The sequence below is a fragment of the Lacerta agilis genome, chromosome 5 (assembly GCF_009819535.1).
Source record: "Lacerta agilis isolate rLacAgi1 chromosome 5, rLacAgi1.pri, whole genome shotgun sequence".
Classification (NCBI taxonomy): domain Eukaryota; kingdom Metazoa; phylum Chordata; class Lepidosauria; order Squamata; family Lacertidae; genus Lacerta; species Lacerta agilis.
Window position 1 is genome coordinate 67,250,005 of NC_046316.1, and position 18,500 is coordinate 67,268,504.

The 18,500-nt window shown below is 40.1% G+C and overlaps 1 protein-coding gene across 2 annotated transcripts in view; it reads right to left on the bottom strand.

The window, feature by feature from the left end:
* CUL3 (cullin 3) overlaps positions 1–18,500 on the bottom strand; it is a 49,014-nt gene that overhangs the window by 23,041 nt on the left and 7,473 nt on the right. For both annotated transcript variants that reach the window (XM_033150267.1, XM_033150270.1), the window contains exon 2: positions 5,928–6,125. In XM_033150267.1, the coding sequence (XP_033006158.1) occupies positions 5,928–6,125 (198 nt within the window). The remainder of the gene's footprint in view (positions 1–5,927; positions 6,126–18,500) is intronic.

Consider the following 18,500-nt stretch of genomic DNA (forward strand, 5'->3'; position numbering starts at 1 on the left):
TCATTGCCATTTCCAGGTAGGGCTAGGAAAGATGCAGGTCTGGAATACTAGAGAACTATAGCCAGTCACAGTAAACAATACTGAGCTAGATGGTCTGAGATGGTATGAGGCAGCTTCCTACATTCCCATGTACTGGCACCCAACCTCTGTCTGGAATTGTTGGTATTCAATGTTGTTTAAAATATAACTCTTAATTTTACCATAAAACTATAATGGGAGGAAATAATGTAGTGTCTTCCTCTGTAATGCCTCACAATTTCTGATGGCTCTGATCTACCACTACCACTCTTTTTCCTAATCACTAAAATACAGTTGTTGTTTTTTGGGCCATATTTCTATGACTAAGCATTCACTAACTCAAATTAAACACTTTCCTTGAACTAATTAAAATGTTTGGGGGTTTTATTGGAGGGGGGATTTCTTTGAATGAGTGAGAGGGTAAGGTGCCCTTATAAAAGCATTATAGCTAGGGGTGCGGGAGAGACAGCAAGGCACTATACATATGATTAAAGACACTTTCATTCATCTTCTTAATGCTGCATAATATCCCAGGAATGAAAGACAAGTATGGAAGCCTTACAAATAAAATGTTAACGATAGTAGAAATGTAGTAGGCTGCTGGAGGTGGGGCCAAGCTCTCTATCCCTCCTCAGCCAGCCACCAACACACTTGCAAAAACACTTTGCAGGCTAGTAACTTTTGTGCCTTTATTTACAAAATTGAAGAATGGTCCTTTTTGGATAGAAAGATCCCATCTGAGGCTAATAGGTACGGTATTCATCTCAAAATATTTAAAGTTGTATGCTGTTCTTTAAATGCCCTTTGCAGCTTACTTTTTGTGACATAAGCATGTAACTGTTTTGATTCCTACAGTAGTCCATGGAAGGTCCTGCAGTTTCAGGGATAAATTGGGGGAGGAGACTGTCATTTAGCAGCAGCTGCAAGTAAGGGTCAGAGGCTGTATATTCTTATCCTAAAGGAATGCCTTTGAGGACTGAAGCATTTGTTCCAGGCTTCCCATGAGCATCTGGTCAGCTACTGTGAGAACAGGATGCTGGACTAGATGGGCCAATGGCCTGATTCAGTAGGTTTTTCCTCTGTTCCTAAATGTCAATGTCTACATCCATATTTACCAAAGGTGTCATGGACTTTGAAGACACTTGAACTCAGAACAAAAGGGAGAAACGTGTTAAGAGGAAGGCACGCTTGGCAAACCCTCACTGTGATCAACTCCCACTGTGCAAGGATGTGTGGATCCAGAATTGGCCTCCACAGTCACTTATGGACTCACTGTTAAGACCGTGTTCATGGAAGGAAATCTTACTCAGCTACGAGTGATTGCCAAAGAAGATTTGGTACGTTGGGGAGGTTCCAATTTTGGAAAACTGGTACTCAGCTCATACTCTTAGTGGCCACACTATATCTTCTGAAATATCAACTCTTTCTGGGTTTTGCCAAATTTGGAACAAAGTAAAGCATTTCTAGCTGAGCGGCAAAAGGTATTAAGTTTTAATCTATGTTTTCCTTTCAGTTCTTGCCTCAACCAAAAAAAGATAGCACTTGCTAGTTCACAACTAAAATTCTTAGTCACTACATTTCAACTAGCTGTTGAGTTCAATGTTTATACAACATACAGGCATATTGGGAATGGGGGATAAAATTGGCTTCTGTAGCATTTTAACTTCAAAATTCTCAGGTGGTAGCAGGCACACCAAAATAAATATCTAGATTTCAGGATTATTTACATGTGTTTTAAGAATAGCAGCATTTGACATTGCTTTTCCACAAAAAGGTTCATTATTTATTGAAGTCACATAGCAATATCCCAGAGGAAGTCTTGGCTCTATTTCCTGCTATACAAACAGCCATAGTCTCTGTGATGAACACCGGGTCCTTGAGAAGGAGGTGTTCAAGTCATTCTTGTAACATTCCCTTGAACAAACAGTTCTGGATATCTTGTACAGTAGTACTACTCAGAAGGACCAGCTAAGAGGTCTTTCTGCTCCCAAGTCACAAAAGCATTCTTTGGGAGAGAAAAAAAATGAAGTCTGTCTGTCAGTCATAGGGAAGATGCCTTATGTTTCAATCTCTTTTCATCTGTAAAGTCTAGGTTCTCCTGCATAGCACACAGAGACTTGATGTAGTTGTTACTGACAGTGCATTTGAACTGTATCACTCCCTGTACATATATTGCAACCAGTGTTCAAAATTAGCCTGTTACCTGGCACATTTTGCACCTGATTGTCGGCCACTTGCAACCAAGTGAAGATCCCTGGGTGCCAGGATGGCGCCTGACATCACTATCTGGAGGAGCATGTCTGGGGATCATTGGATCTTGATTGTTTTCACACACTAATACCACATCCTGTAGAATTCTATCAGTTATATTTTATCTGCACAATCACAGTGGATTTCAGAAACCAAAATGCTTTTTCTGTGCAGCCTTAGCAGGAGCAGTGAGCAATGTTAACTGTTGTAGCTTAACTTCACTTACTCCACCCTACTGCCCTGCTCACAGTTGTGAAGAGTATTTTTATGTTATGAATGGTCTGTGTCACCATTAAGAAAAAGTGGTAGGAACAGGCCAATATATATGTGGATGATCCCTGGATAAAGTGGCTTTTCTTCCTTAAATTCTCAAAGTTTTTAATCTAGCTCAAGATTATCATCTGAACTACCCAGATGTTTTAACTGATAATCAATCAGTCAGTACATCATGTGGAAAAAAAGACTTTAGAGCTGTCTTGCCCCAATGGCAACTAAACTTTTTGTTTTGCCAACTGTAACCTTTGGCCGTTAGCTTATATAGCTGAGTTTCTAACACTGATTGCAACCTGTTTCTTTGAGGAAGAATAGGTATGGCGTATGTAGTGGTTATCTGTTCACTAAAGTTACTTCACATTTATCACCTATGCAGCTCCTCTTTCTAAGGCAAAGAAGCTTCATGAAAGTCAAATGCTTAAGACAACACTCTATAGATTATACAGCAAATTATACAAAATAGAAAAATGACTCCTATTTTTCGCACATACTAGATGCTAGTCATGTTAGAAGATCTATCTACATTAGAAGGACTGCTCAAGTCCTTCTATCTACATTGGACTGCTCAAGAATCACAATATGTGTTTTAGTATTTCATACTTCATGCAAAAATTGCATGCTTTCATTTGCTCATTTAAGTTTTGCATTCACTGCTTGCAGATTTTGACAACCAGCAAGTACAATCATGAATAGATTTTTAACAATAATTGCTCACTTTCTTACTAGGTTACATAATTTTTGGTTAAAGTACCAGCGTCTGAGTGAAGATACTCAGCAAACAAATTAGAACAAATTGAAAGGAATACTTCCTATACGCGCCACAGTAAAAAATAAAAGAAATCCCACTCCAAACAGTAACAACTTTGTATTCCAAACATGAATGCATGCATTTAAAATTGTATACAGTGATTAGCAAGTAGCAGTTTACTAATCTTCCCAGACTATTATCCTGAACTGACCCTTAACTGAACTCTTGCTTTACAGGATATTGTTAGCACATTTGGAACTTTTAAAAAGTATTGTTCCTAAAGGTTTTATACCAATGTAGTTATGATTTTCCATGAGTGATGTGTATACCAATTACTTACAAGTATACACGAGTGGAGCTAAAGGGATATGCTGTGCTCAGCACCCCTTTCCCAATATAAGCAGCAAATATTAAATACATAAGGCTGCATCAAGGTGGTTTGTGCTGTAGTGCCCAAGATAGCATTAGGAAAACACATAAGCCTTCCCAAATCCCAAAACTGCAGCAGTGTCTTTTTCTAACAGAGAACCCTGAAGTTAATTTCCCCCCCAACAACCTTGCCCCACCTAAATTAATGAAACAATACAAAAGTTAAGAATTGGAAAACACTATTTTTTTTTTTTTAAAAAAACAACTCTCCAATCCTCTGTCAGTTTAGCCCTGATCTCTGAAAGTAGGCCTAAACAATAAAGGTTATGAAATGCTTCTAAAAGATGACCATGTGTGCTTCTGAATTGTCTGGTGTTCCTGCTTCTTTTTTCTGAGAATGGCAGCAACCTAAACACATATAAATCATTTGTATCTGAGGTTGAGTGCATTTATATACAGGTGCAAAATCTGTCCTTGTATTCTCAAATATATTTTGTCATTTTCAGGAAAGACTAAATCATGGGTAAGCAAACTGAGGCCCAGGGGCCGGATCTGGCCCAATTGCCTTCTAAATACAGCCCGCAGATGGTCCGGGAATTAGCGTGTTTTTACATGAGTAAAATGTGTCCTTTTATTTAAAATGCATCTCTGGGTTATTTGTGGGGCACAGGAATTCATTCATTTTTTCCCCTTCAAAATATAGTCCGGCCCCCCACAAGGTCTGAGGGACAGTGGACCGGCCCCCTGCTGAAAAAGTTTGCTGACCCCTGGACTAAATGAAACAGATTCAAACAAGATGAAACTGATGACCAAAGACTATCACAAGTGTGCCTGTCACTTCCAGATGGCTGCAATGTTAACACAGGAAGTAACTGTGTCAGCAATCCATTCCTTGTGATTGCTTCCTATCACTACTGGCACAGCAGAATGCAATCCAGACATGGAGCTGAGCCAACCATACCTCTGCAGCAATAGGCCTTGAATCTCCCATTACCCAAAATGCTACATTCACACTAGTTGCAGCAGTCCCAAAGCTGAGTCAATATCAATAGGTGGCACAGTCACCACCACAGGCAAAGACAGCTGTAATTCACTAGGCTATTGACCACCAAAATCAACTTTAGTAGATGACACTTTCCATCACCAACCATGAAGTGTTAGCCAACATCTGTGAAAGATGAAAGGTTTCACTAAACCAGGGTTTCTCAAACGTGGGTCCCCAACTGTTTGCTGGACTATAACTCCCATCATCTTTGACCACTGGTCCTGCTAGCCAGGAATGATGAAGTATGTGGTCTTGAGCAAGTCAATCATCCAGTTCAAATGTAAACACTAAACAAGGTTTCAGAGCCTGAGCTATTGCACTAATTGTGTTTTGAATGAATCACTGTTTCTTGTATTCAGACATTACAAAAAATGTGTTGAAAGTTGTGGCAACCTTTACACTATTTGCATATGCATGCGAAGTGAAAGGGGAGTGCCGCCGCTGGCTCACACTGCTCACCTTCATGACAACAAGCCATGGCAATAGTTCCATTCAAACAATATGCCAAACCAGGTTTGGTGTTGCAGGTCTTGGGATCAAGCATTTCATCCTCCCCTTTCCCATTGCTCCATGTGGGGAACAAAATTAGAAGCTTTCATTTCTGGTTTGCAGTAAATAATCATTCATCATTTTATACAAATTTGGCAAACCATGGTTTGCCCACAAACCAGGATCAAATCCTGACTTGGGATCCTGGTTTGTGGGGAAACTACATTTTCCTGGGTTTGAATGAAACGTGATTTCATTCAGATGAAACACCAAATTGATTTGACATTATATACGCAAGTGGCCTTTGTTCTGATTCCCATGCTTCTTCCTCCATGCACAAGAAAAGAAATTAGAAGCTTCTATTTTCTGGCGAATAATAATTTTTAGTCTCAGTCTCACCTGTAAAATTAATATGGCTTACTTTAAGAATAACATGGCTGTGAATGTAAACACAAGAAAGACTGTAAAAACATTCTACAAATTAAAGGTGCTTTATAAATAGTATTTACTAGCAACAGTTTCACTGTGTGTGAAGAGAACACCCCAGTGCAAGAAGCTAAATTTTATATTTTTTTGTCTAGCATTTGCTAACATGCGGAAAACAATCATAATGTAACCAAAACATTGTGTATGATTCTCTAAGGACAGCCATATGCCTTAGGTAGAAATGAGTTTCTTCTATAACCTTAGCTATTTGCTTCCAATTTGCGTAAGGTGTAGACTGCACGTAGATACCTTGTTTATGAGATGCTCAGTAACCACTTCTCGTAGTCCAGTGTATAGTTTCTCGCCGTGTTTATGTAATACCATAGTATATGCATTCCTATAGAGTTCCTCAAAGCTGAGACCACTGTTGTTCTTACGCTGAATCTCTTGAATTGCGTTTTTCAGAAGATCCCAAATGCTGTTTACATATTTTTCATCCATAGTCATCTGTAAAGGCAAAGAAAATACTAATTCAGAAACTACTCTGATTAGGAAGTTTCAAAATTATTTCCCTTTCAAAACTGTTGCACATTCATAACTCCAAATATATGTGATTATCAGAAGCTCTGTTCTAAGCTGACAGGTGAGTTAAGCCCGATACCAGATACATGACTAATTTTCCAGTAGTTTGTATTAACAGATCTTCACACTGCACAAAAATCTCTGTAAGATACCAGACATTTCTTCTTTGCAACACACATCACTGATTCACACGTGTTTTATTATCATTTGATGACTGCTGTTGTCTTGCAAACACAAGCAAGCCATCACAGACACAGAACTTTTATATCACTTCAAATACAGTGGAACCTCTGGATACAAACTTAATTCATTCTGGGGGTCCGTTCGCACCCCAAAAATAACAGAGGCGTGCTTCTGCACACATGCATGGTGTGATTGAGCGCTTATGCGCACGAGCGTGGCATGCAGAACACTTCTGCACATTTGTGTGCAGCGAAACCTGGAAGTACACACTTCCGGGTTTGCCGTGGCCGTAACCCAAAGATTCCGTATCCAGAGGGTTACGTAAATAGAGGTATGACTGTACAACCTTTTCCAGAGGAATCAATTCACACGTTCAGCTACAAACTATCAATCACTGAGTAATTATGATGCAAAAGTAACCATCACAGCTTCACTATACTATAGGATCTCACCGGAAATATATTTAAGTATCACTGCAATTTTCCCTCCCCCACACTATCATGCATATTACCAGTGAGCCTTGCACTGGTGGTGCTATTAGGTGTTCAGCTTACTGTTAGTGCATTACCAGTCCAATGTGTAACAAAAAGCTACAGAACTGAGTCATTGCTGAATCATTTTACTGAAACATGCCTATGGCAATATAAATGTCTCAAATACACTTAAAGGGAAGCTAAATGTTTTTTATACTTTCACATTATCAACTACTCTATTTATCTGGGAAACAACCTTGGCTGAAAAGTAGGGTAACAAAGTAAGAAAAGCAAGACATATTAGATAATATACACATGCAAAATTAGTAGTAGACCTTGTTATACCTTGCAAATAAAGGAATAACCCTGGACAACTCATTAATGTAATTCTTTACAAATGCTTTAGTAAGTGAAATTAACAGGAGGGATTTTTATTTACGTATGAAATCCAACTGCTTAATGATAAACCATAGATTAAGGCAAAAATCCTCAGCCACCTCAATTAATAGAGTCATCATTCATACTCCAGTAATACATAAATGTGTTAATAATAAGCATAACCACCTACAATGACTTTCAGATATAGCTTGATGCTTTTAGGAAATCGTTCACTGGTGTTTTAGGCATATTTCCAATTAATTTCAATAATACATATTCTCATAACATTACTCTTCAAAACCATATTGAAATGGCTATCTCATCACTACACTATCGAGTAGCCTAATAGTTCAATCTCCAATATGATTCTAAATCACTTACCATTTTGCCATGCTAATGCTATTCTCAATTATGTGTTAGGACTGCAAAGTTGGCAGATTTTTAAAAACATGCACAATGCAGGTTATACCGTAATTAAAAAAAAAACTTTTAAAGTTTAGCTAGATATCTTGGAGAAGCATCTCTCATCTTACTAAGCCAATATATAATCAAGCTTTCTGCCCAAGCAGCAAATGAACCAAGAAGTCCCTAGTTAACCACAAATTGCAATTTCATACAAATAGGAAGCTATCATTATCAGTTTCAGAAGAAATCAAAAGTCTAACTTGAACTAATGAACCCAGTACACACAATCAAACCCTGTTTAGTAAGCCATAACATGTAAGAGATTCATACACCTACTCATAACCTTGCTGCTCTTCCATGTGCAAAACCGATGGAAGAACAGAGCAGTTATGTGCAAACTGGGAACTATATAGTAGCTTCCCAAAAAGCCAAAAATCAAAAGGCAATGCATTAAGACAGGATTTGATCATGTTTTAGGATTCTGGCTTGTCCTAAAACTGATAACCATGGTGTTCAGTTTATGCAAAACAGAAAACTAGAAACTTCTGCATTGCATTCAGGTGTGCTGAAAGGGGAAGAGCAAATGGACTGTTTGAACTGGCTTGTTTGTATCTCATCTTATAAAGCAGTAAGACCATCATCTGAACTAGGCCACTGCATCACTTCTGAAGAGATTTGAGTCCCTTCACTTTCTAAATTATTTGTTCAGAATCTCCAATTCAAGGAAGTCAAGATAAAATGCTAACAAAATCAAAATTGTACAGTGAAATGAATACAAATACTTTTATGCAACCAATGTATCTTGACAAAACAAACAGCAGAGAGATAACAGCCATCAAATTTCTAAAGGGCTATCACATGGAAGATGGAGCAAGCTTGTTTTCTCCTGCTCTGGAGGGTAGGACGTGAACCAATAGCTCCAATTACAAGAAATGAGATTCTGACTAAACAACAGGAAGAACTTTCTCATGATAAGAGCTGTTTGACAGCGGAACGGACGTGGTGGACTCTCTTTCATTGGAGGTGTTTAAGTGGAGGTTGGATGGCCATCTGCTACTGATGCTTTAGCTGAGATTCCTGTATAGCAGGGGGTTCAACTAGATGACCCACAGAGTCCCTTCCAACTATACAGTTCTAGGATTCTATGAATAGCTAAAGAAGCACATCAAACTACCTTCCAAATGTGTATTTTCACTGATTGGCTAAAAGTACACAATGAAGGATTGAAGCTGGTCTCTGTAGGGAACTGGCTCCAGAATTGCAACACCACAACAGAAGGGGCCCTATCCTATCCAGCTACAGTTCAACTTCTGGAGGATATGAGGCCCAACAGAATTTTACTGGCTGATCTTAACAGACAGGAAAGTTATAATCAAAAAGCATTCCCTACAGTACACTGAATCTGAACTTAGAAATTTGGGAGAAACTCTATACTACACTTTTTTCTATCCTCTTAAAAGCATTTTAGAGCAGAATGATGCAACCTCAATTTGAAGGAAATTCCATCTAGCGAAATATTGCCTGCTCTATCTCATATTGGACACATTACCTGTTGCATTTCCACCAATTAATTTGAACCCGTTTCCATTTTTGTATAATGATCAGAGCCAAATAGAAACTACTTCAGCAGCAGCAAACATGTCTATCCGAAAATATATGCCAAGGAAATGGCTTGGGTCAATATTTAACTAGTCAACTCAAAGACCGTTTTGACCGGTCAAATGTTTAACTTACAAATTCCCATTTGTATACAGCTGTTTTGAATCAGACAATATGATATAGCACAAAGGGAGGACTGGGGTTTGTATTAAGTGGGACCAAAACTGCATAGCAATAAGCTACTCACTGTTAAAACATGCAGATAGGAAAAACTTTCATGACATTGTTTTTCCAGGAACCACCATTCCTTTTACAAAACAAATGTTTTGAAGTCCAAAGAAAGTAGCAAGACTGCCCTGAAGTAGTATTTCAGCAGGTATGATAGGACTTCCAGTTACAAATTTCCTGGCTACTAATGCTGTGCTGGATGAATTGGGGAGGATGAAAAAAGACGCAGAGGCTTACTCCACTTACAAGTGGAGATAGTGATCAATTTGACATCAACACTTGTATATCATGACTAAGTCTACACTTCCTGTATTTTTATTATATTATTTCTGCTTATATGTAAAAAAGAAAATACCACCTCTAACTCAAGCAAGGTACAAACACTATACTACAGATAGATAGATATAGATAATAGATAGAAATATAGATATCTTACCTAAATGAAGAAATCAAATACCTTTAATCTTAATGTGCTAAACAAGTTGTACTGTTTGTTGTAAAAATCAAAACCCTGCACACGATAACTTGGGTTCTGACACAATGCTAAGTTTCATACTATAGTTATGTACTTGGTTACAGGTAGTAGCTGTGTTGGTCTGCCGTAGTCGGGAAAAAAATCCTTCCAGTAGCACCTTAGAGACCAACTAAGTTTGTTATTGGTATGAGCTTTCATGTGCATGCATACTTCTTCAGATACACTGAAACAGAAGTCCATGTGCTTGAGTGAGCCATGAGTGCGTGCATTATTCTCCCCTTTCCTCACCTGGAGCAACTAAAAGGAGACCGGAAGTAACTGCTTCTGTTTTCACCTAACCAACCACAGTTTGTCTAGGTCAGTACTGGGATGAACTGTGGCTAATTTAAATCATAGTTTATCTGTGCAGAAAGACTTAAAATCATGGATTACAATCCTGGCTTGGATTGTAACTCCCTATTCAGATATAACAAACCATGGTTAGTTGAAACAAAAACAAATGCTTCTTATAACCTCTGCATGACCATGCCAGAGGAAGAGAAATGAGGGGTAGCAGGCACATGAATTGTAACACAAAATTATTATTTTATTATAAATCAATGAGTTGAGCTACCATATACTTAAGTGATCAGAGCCTCTTTAGTTGTTGTTGGCATCCATCTGTCTTGAGAGACAGCAGTGCACCTCTGGGGGTGAAGTCAAGTGTTAACCCTAGAAAGCTGGATTATGGCAAAAATTTGATGTTACCACACAGACTGAGAAAACTGGCTGTTTAACCAGACATGGGCATGAATCAGGCTGTGCACATGCACATTTTCCGATACAGAGTATAAATAAAACAAATGTTGAACAGACATTATTTTCTGCTATGTATATGAGCACATGCTACATATGTGAAAGCTCAAGAAAAAACAGAAAAATTAAAGAGGAAAGCCTGACCCCCTGAAACCTTTGGGGGTAGGTTCACAAAAGAATTAATTTCTTTTGGCTTGTAAAATATTTTGCTTTAGAATAATGACCAAAATGTTTAAGACAAGGCATTCATACTTCACTAATCCAAAATTATTTCTAAAACTGTATAACAAAAAGTGTTTTATGTACAGAATCAGATAATCACAATTCCTGCACAGTGGTACCCCGTGTTACGCACGTGATCTGTTCCGGATCGCGCTACGTAACATGGGCGTGCTTAACACGAACGCCCCCCCAAAAAGAAAAAAAACGGAAGTAGTGCGATTTGAGTGCTTCTGCGCATGCGCGAAGTGGGCAGAAGCGTTCTGCGCATCTGGCGGTCGCACACGCTCCGGAAACGCTTCTGGGTTGCGGCCGTTAACTCGAACATCCACAACCACAATGTATGACTGTACATTGGAGGACAAGCAAGTCCCAAGTAGTATACTGAGAGTATAATTTTCAAACGCAAGAGCAAGGTGCACTCCAATTCTTGAAGGGCAATGCCATTGTCACAAGTAAAGAAAGGAGTCAATGCATTATTTGACTGTGCTTTCCTTTTGTTGGCATAGCTGGTGGATCTGTTTCTGTCCTCTTCACTATGTCTCAAAGGAGTGGGAGAAAGTACAGAGCAACATAATTTTGTTGCCATCAAGTTCATGTTGTTGCAAATCCAAGACTCAAAGGTAGAAATGTAAATGATGATAGCACTGCTTCTGCATTTGACTGGATTACAAAACAGGCTGCAGATTTAGGGAAAGGTACTTTCAAATGTTGCAAAGCACAGAACATCTTCAAATATTTGGCCAAGGAATGCACTCTGGGATTCTGCCAAGCATATCCCTCATGTAACATGGTGCAAGGCCTTTTGTACAACACAGCCTCTGACTTCTCTTGCTTCTCACCTACCGGTACTTCAGAAGCAAGCATGTTGAAGAAAATGGTCTATGTTTGGATATACGTTAAATCAAGAAATAAAATGACATGTGAAAGTATAAAAGCTTGTTTCAATCTGGGATAACCTTCAATCTTTAGAAATCCATAATAAATAGGAAGACAACTATGAAGAACAAAAAGTGATAGCAATAACTTAGAGAGACTAACTAAATTTCACGAAGTATTTACTGAGTTTTGTTCCCTTTCTCCTCTTTTTCTCAGTCCTTTTAATAAAAATAAATGCCTTATGGCTGCTTAATAATGGGAGTCATAATAATTTTCCAAATAAATAATAATTGATTTTACTATAATGTAAACAGTTTGTTTTAAGAGATGCTAGGTTTCTAAAGAGTTCAACAGCTTGTAGCTCCATTTGTATCAAATACTTTAAAAAACAAATATAATTTGTAACTATTGTCCCATAAACTGAACTTTCAATATACAAACTGATAACTCTAGGGAATATCAAGTTACACATAACACATTTTATGTTGCTAAAATAACAAGCAACTTCCAAAATGTGAAGAGTGCTTTAAGAGAGAGAGAGAATTGCATTTTTTTTTAAAGATTCTGAAAATTTCCTTTTCCTAAACTTTTACTGTTGTAGCACATGCACACACTGCCTGCTACATGACAAGTCAGTTCACATTTCACCAATCTCATCTCTTCTAAATTCACTAGCATTGACCAATGTAAACAGAAATGGTAACATTGCATGCAATCAGTCTAAAGATTCTCCTTTTATCAGTACTCAACATTGATTTTATCATCTGCTTCAATAAAGCATCTCATTTCTGAATAAAACGAGGCTGGTACTTAGTTAAAAATTATAACTGAAAGTGTGAAACTTTCTCTCAATGAGTTGGGAAATATGCACACTGGTTGTCTACTAACCAACACTTTCAAAAGTCCCTATGGTAGGTAATTATATCAGACACATTTATAAAAAGTATTAGCCAAAGCACTAAGGTATGGCCATTCACTTAGGTTAAGCCTCATAAACATCACTATAGAAAGCCAGTATATTCCTGGCCAAATGATAGGGGTATTAAACCCTGGAAAAGATGGATTTTAAGTTTAATTTTTCCCATAGCCATGCATTACCTTCAGAAGCCCAGCAGCTACGTGCAGGACATCCTACCACCACCACTGCCGAAATACATGCAAGTAACTTGGATAAACTGTACTACCACAAAAACGAAGTTCAGAGGCCTCTGAATCAATTGGCAACACATCACACCAGTGAACAGGTCATGGAACACTTCTGCAAAATTCTGTTTAGCTTTGTAGGCAATATGCAATGCCTCACATTGACTACAAGTTTCTTTCTCAAGTGAAGGATTTGTAATACACTGTTACCTATGAAGTGTTTTCTTTATAAAGCTTTTCTAAGAATCCTTTGAAAGGATTATTTTCAAGTATTTTAAATAGTTTTACAAAAACTGCCTTCATTAAACATTTATTCACCACACACACACACTCAATGTTCTAATGTGGTTACCAAGGGGCACAAGAATAGTCTGTGATGTCATTAGAATGTTGAGCGATCTCTTAAAGAAATTCAAAGATTTCTTGCAACCAGATTCCACCACAAGGTTTCTCCATCCACCCATCCACCCAAGTTCAGTGCAAGACAGTATTATTTTCGGTAATGTACATGGAAGATTCAGTTTTTAAGTCAGATAAGAAACAAGGCTTTCAGTCAGAGAAATCCAAGTTGGAAACGGAACTAATAGAACCTAGCACAAAAAATCTTTGCAGAATGTATAATTTGTTGCTAGAGTGGCATACGAAAGATGAAATGGTTAAATCAGTGATGATAGATTGGGCTAAAAGTGTCGGACATAATATAATGTTGGAGGATTGGGAGAGACTGTGGAGGGAAGGTACTAAATTTACTGCATGTAATGTTTTAAGGGAAAACATCATGAAAATGATTTACAGATGGTATCTAACACCAGTTAAGTTAGCTAAGATGTATCATGGTTTGTGTAATAAATGCTGGAAGTGTAAGCAAGTAGAAGGTACCTTCTTTCATATGTGGTGGACGTGCCCAAAGGTAAAGGACTTCTGGGAGAAGATTTATAATGAGCTAAAAAAGGTGTTGAAAAACACATTTACTAAGAAACCAGAGGCCTTTTTGCTGGGCATGACCAACTATGAAATCCCCAATAAAGATAGAACATTTTTTATGTATGCCACTACAGCTGCTAGGATTTTGATAGCTAAAAACTGGAAAACTGAAGAATTACCAACAGTGAAAGACTGGCAGATGAAGTTGATTGAATACATGGAACTCGCAGAACTGACCACGAAACTCCAAGACCAGAGGGAAGAAACAGTGCAAGAGGACTGGAAGAAATTCAAAGATTGTTTGAAACGACGTGAAAAGATAGACATTTGAAATTGAAATCAGAAGGACATTTAAGGCTTCAGTATTGTCAGACGTTAGTTTAAAATAGGATATAAGAAGTAGTTAGAATTATGTTATGTGGATTTTACTAGGAATATAATAGAGTTATATATGGATTAAGGTTTATATTGTTAAGATTAGGTGAGAAAGAAGATTTTACAATGTTACAAAGTTACTAAAGAAGACTAGAAATGAACGCAGAAGAGAGGATGTGAGGAGGTCCCAATATAATGTGATGAATATGAAAAAGATAGTTAGATTTTTGTATTTTTGTAGTTTTTTGTTTGTTGTTGTTTGTATTGTTTGTTTTATTGGAAAATTTAATAAATTTCTTATAAAAAAGGAAGATTCAGGTACGCCGATTGAGCCACAAAACACTGCAAATGGTGTAACTGCTTAGAAATGCAAGTGTCTATCATTTATATTGTCTTTCTTCAAAATTTCCTTACTGTAAAATGAAAAAATATACATAAGCTTGTATCCAGGACTGTGCACATCCTCTTCCTGCACACCCAGAAATCAGCTCTGGAGGCTTCTTCAGCCCTCTGGATCAAATTCTGAGGGTGCATGGGGACACTGCAGGGAAAAGAACAATAAAGTTCCATTGTGGAAGCACAAATCTGCTGCACTAGTGGAACAGCAGTGTTGGAAACGACCCTATATGTTTATTTCAATGAGAATTATGTATCCTGGCATCTAACTCATGTTACCCTTATCAGTATTTCAGATGTTGCTTTAACACTGCAATTTTACACATACCTCTCAGTATGTGTACCAGTAAGTTCAGTGGTGCTTAGTCCCAGATGAGTATAGGCCTACAGCCAAACTACCAGTAATCATTTTACCATTTTTAAGCAATACTGTATTTAATCTTAATCAATGTATTCAAAGAAGCTCAGAACCCCAAAGACATTTCTGACACTTTAAAAAGGAGTCTATAAATAAGAGACTTCAACACTTGGCAAATAAGAAAAAGGAAGGGAGCACACAAGCTTCCACCCAAAACTTAGCATATATCGGCAACTTGTTTAAATGTCTGAGCATTTCAGTGCTTGTATTAGATGAAATCTCTAACAAATCTTGAAGTGAAGACACACTACTATTATAAAGATCAAAGTGTCACCATCACTCAAATGTTTTAGCTCATAGTGTATATGAAAACTGTATATGGCATTGTAAGGAAATTAAAAAATCAAAACTCCAAGAGAGCAGATTCAGCACGTTGAAGAGGAACCAATGTCCTTAGCAATGTAGGACATGCTTTGCATGCAAAAGGACCCAGATTCAATCCCTGATGCCTTCAGTTAAAAGGGATCATATAGCAGGCTAACAAGAAAGTCCTCTACCTGAGATCCCAAAGAGCTGCTAACATACCGAGCGAGATGGAGTTTTGAACCCGCAGATACATCCACTAACAGAAGAAGAGGGGGAGATGATTTTCACCAGTTCCCATCTCTCACCCCAATACACTTTGCATGCTGCTCTGAAGAGTCTCTAAATTCAGGTGGCTGCAGACAGGAATCAGGGAAAAAATATCACCGGTACTCTCTCCACTGAATCAAAAGTGCCAGACTGGCTCTGGAAACATGTTCTTCAGCAGCACCTTGCTCAACAACTGCTCCTGAATCAAAGTATCACATGAGACCACATCCCAAACTTTGCTAAGTTGTTGTAGTTGTAGTCCAAAAACAGCTGGAGACCCAATTTGGAAAATCCTGCTCTAGTCCAGTGTTTTTCAACCTTTTTTGGGCAAAGGCACACTTGTTTCATGAAAAAAATCACGAGGCACACCACCATTAGAAATGTTAAAAACAGTGGTGGCGAACCTTTTAGAGACCGAGTGCCCAAACTGTAAACCAAAAACCACTTATTTATCACAAAGTGCTCAAACTTGTTGAGCTTTTTTGGGGGGAGCTGCCGACCAAAGTTTTGGAGTTTTGGGGGGGTGCACAAAAGTTGCTTTGCTTTTGGGGGGGCGCCCCAAAGCTGCTGGGCTTTTGGGGGGGAAGGGAGTCGATGTTGCAGGGTGCAACGTTACCGTGAGCTGCATCGAGCGGATTGGAAAGATCTGGGGGGGGGGGGAGAAGATTGCCACCGATTGTGCTTTGTGTGTGTTTGTGTTTTCTGACCGAGGGGTGGAGGAGAGCCCGTCTTGCTGAATCAGACCGAGGAAAAAGTGTGAGCTTTGTGGCGGGCAAGGAGGAAGCAGGAGTGATGAGAGAGCAAAGGCGAAAACTAGAGGAAGGCGCTGTTGCTGCGGGGCTCTGCCGGGAGGACCGTTGCCTTCGCCACTCACACTCCTGCGCTCGGGAAGGGCTCGAGGAGCCTCAAGTGTCCGCCCCTCCCTGGCGTCTTCTTAGGCAGCCGGGACTATGGAGACTTTGAATGGCACCAGCCTCGGCGAGCCTCTGAAGTCGCCGCAGAGCCTGCACCACTCCTTCGCCGAGAAGAAGGGGCTCCACCGAGCTCCTTCCCCAGCCAAACCTTTCCTCAAAGACCTCCACGCCCGGGCAGCTTCTGCCAAGCCCCCGCCGGTGCACCCCAAATTCCCCAGCCTCTCCAGCAAGCCGCAGTCCCCGCAGGCGGGAGCCCACCCGCAGGGGCGTCGCTATGGGGGGCGGTACGCTGCCGGCCCTTTGCTGGTGGCGCTCGAAGAAGGCGAGGCAGGCTGAGGGGCGACGCCTGGCCCCGGGGGCAGAGCGGGCGCTAGCTGCGGCTGCTCGCGTTCCCGATCGCTGGAGCCGGTGCTGGATTCCGCATCGCTGCTGGCGGCCTGAGCCAGCCTCTGCTCGTCGGAGAGCGGCTCGGACGGGCAGTCGGACAGGTCGGAGCTGCTGTCCATGTGGCTGATCCTGGCGCCGGATCCGCTGCCCAGCCCAGCGGCCGGTGCCAGGGAACCCGGCGGGGCCAGGGAACCCGGCGGGGCCAAGGAGGCGCATCGCTTGCCCTTCCTGCCTTTGCTTGGCTCGCCACCGGGCTGCCTCCCGCCGGCCTTGGCGCCTGCTTGATCCGGGGCCCGGGCTGCCTTCTTGCTCGAGAGGGTGGATTTAGCACTGCTCGCCTTGCCAGGCGCGCCGGCAGCGAGGCAAGCCGCCGCTGCCTTCGCACCCTGGGCGCAGCTCCGCCGGGAGAGGCGGCTCTGCGTGGCCAGCAGCCCCAGCGAGTACAAGCAGGCAACAGTGGACGCAAGCCTGGGGAAAAAACAACAACAGCAGCACAGATGGGCCGATGGTGCGCGTGCTAGCAGTGAGGGCTCTGCGTGCCAAATCTGGCACGCGTGCCATAGGTTCGCCACCACTGATATATAAAGTAATTTTTCAATTTTTGCCGCGGCACACCAGGCAACATCTCGCGGCACACTAGTGTGCCGCGGAACAGTGGTTGAAAAACACTGCTCTAGTCTATTAAACCAGTTGGTTACTCAAGAAGGAAACTAGGGTAGTATATCTTAGGTTGGTATGCAAATTTATTCATCATATTCCCATGAGAACTTACAAGTTTATTTGTTTCATCACTTTTCAAGCACAGACACTAATCCATTTTTTTCCGTTTTTGTTTTTAAGACATTAGTACCATTTGCTCTTTAGTCTCCTATGACTGTACCACCGTCTCATGAATTCTGGAGTTCAATACTGATTAACTAATGTAATCAGACTGTCATCATTTGAATGACTGTAGATTATCCAAGAATTCTTAAACACACTTTCCTGTTATCCTGACAGGGATTTTTGCCTTGCCTTCATTGGTGTTCTATATCTGAGCAAGGCTCCATTCTCTGTAAACATCAAGTACCTCAGTCTCCATAAATTCTGTCATTTTTCCCGTTGAAGGTAACTGTCAATTCAATATGCTTTGAGTTTCTTCAGATATACTTATAAAACCTTACTGTGGTTTTTCATTAGTTATTAGTTACATTCTGGAACCAGTCCAGACATTACATTTTTCATGAAGAGGAAAGTTGTAAATTATCACCAATTATCAGCTTTTGCATGTTGCTGCTGTAACATGCAGTATGACTAATCATATGGTTTTCTGGTATGAAGTCTTTCCATACCACTGCCAACACCTGCTATTATTAGGAACAGGTGGAGCTCATGTAGAAACTCTTTTTTAAATGTGAAAACATCATATGATAGCCACTGCTACATGTTGTGGTGGAGCATGGAGAAACTGTGAAGTGTGATAAAGGTAACACATAAGCCAGAAGTTGTGCATCTGTTTCCCTCCTGTGTTAATATGCTCATACAGTGGTACCTCGG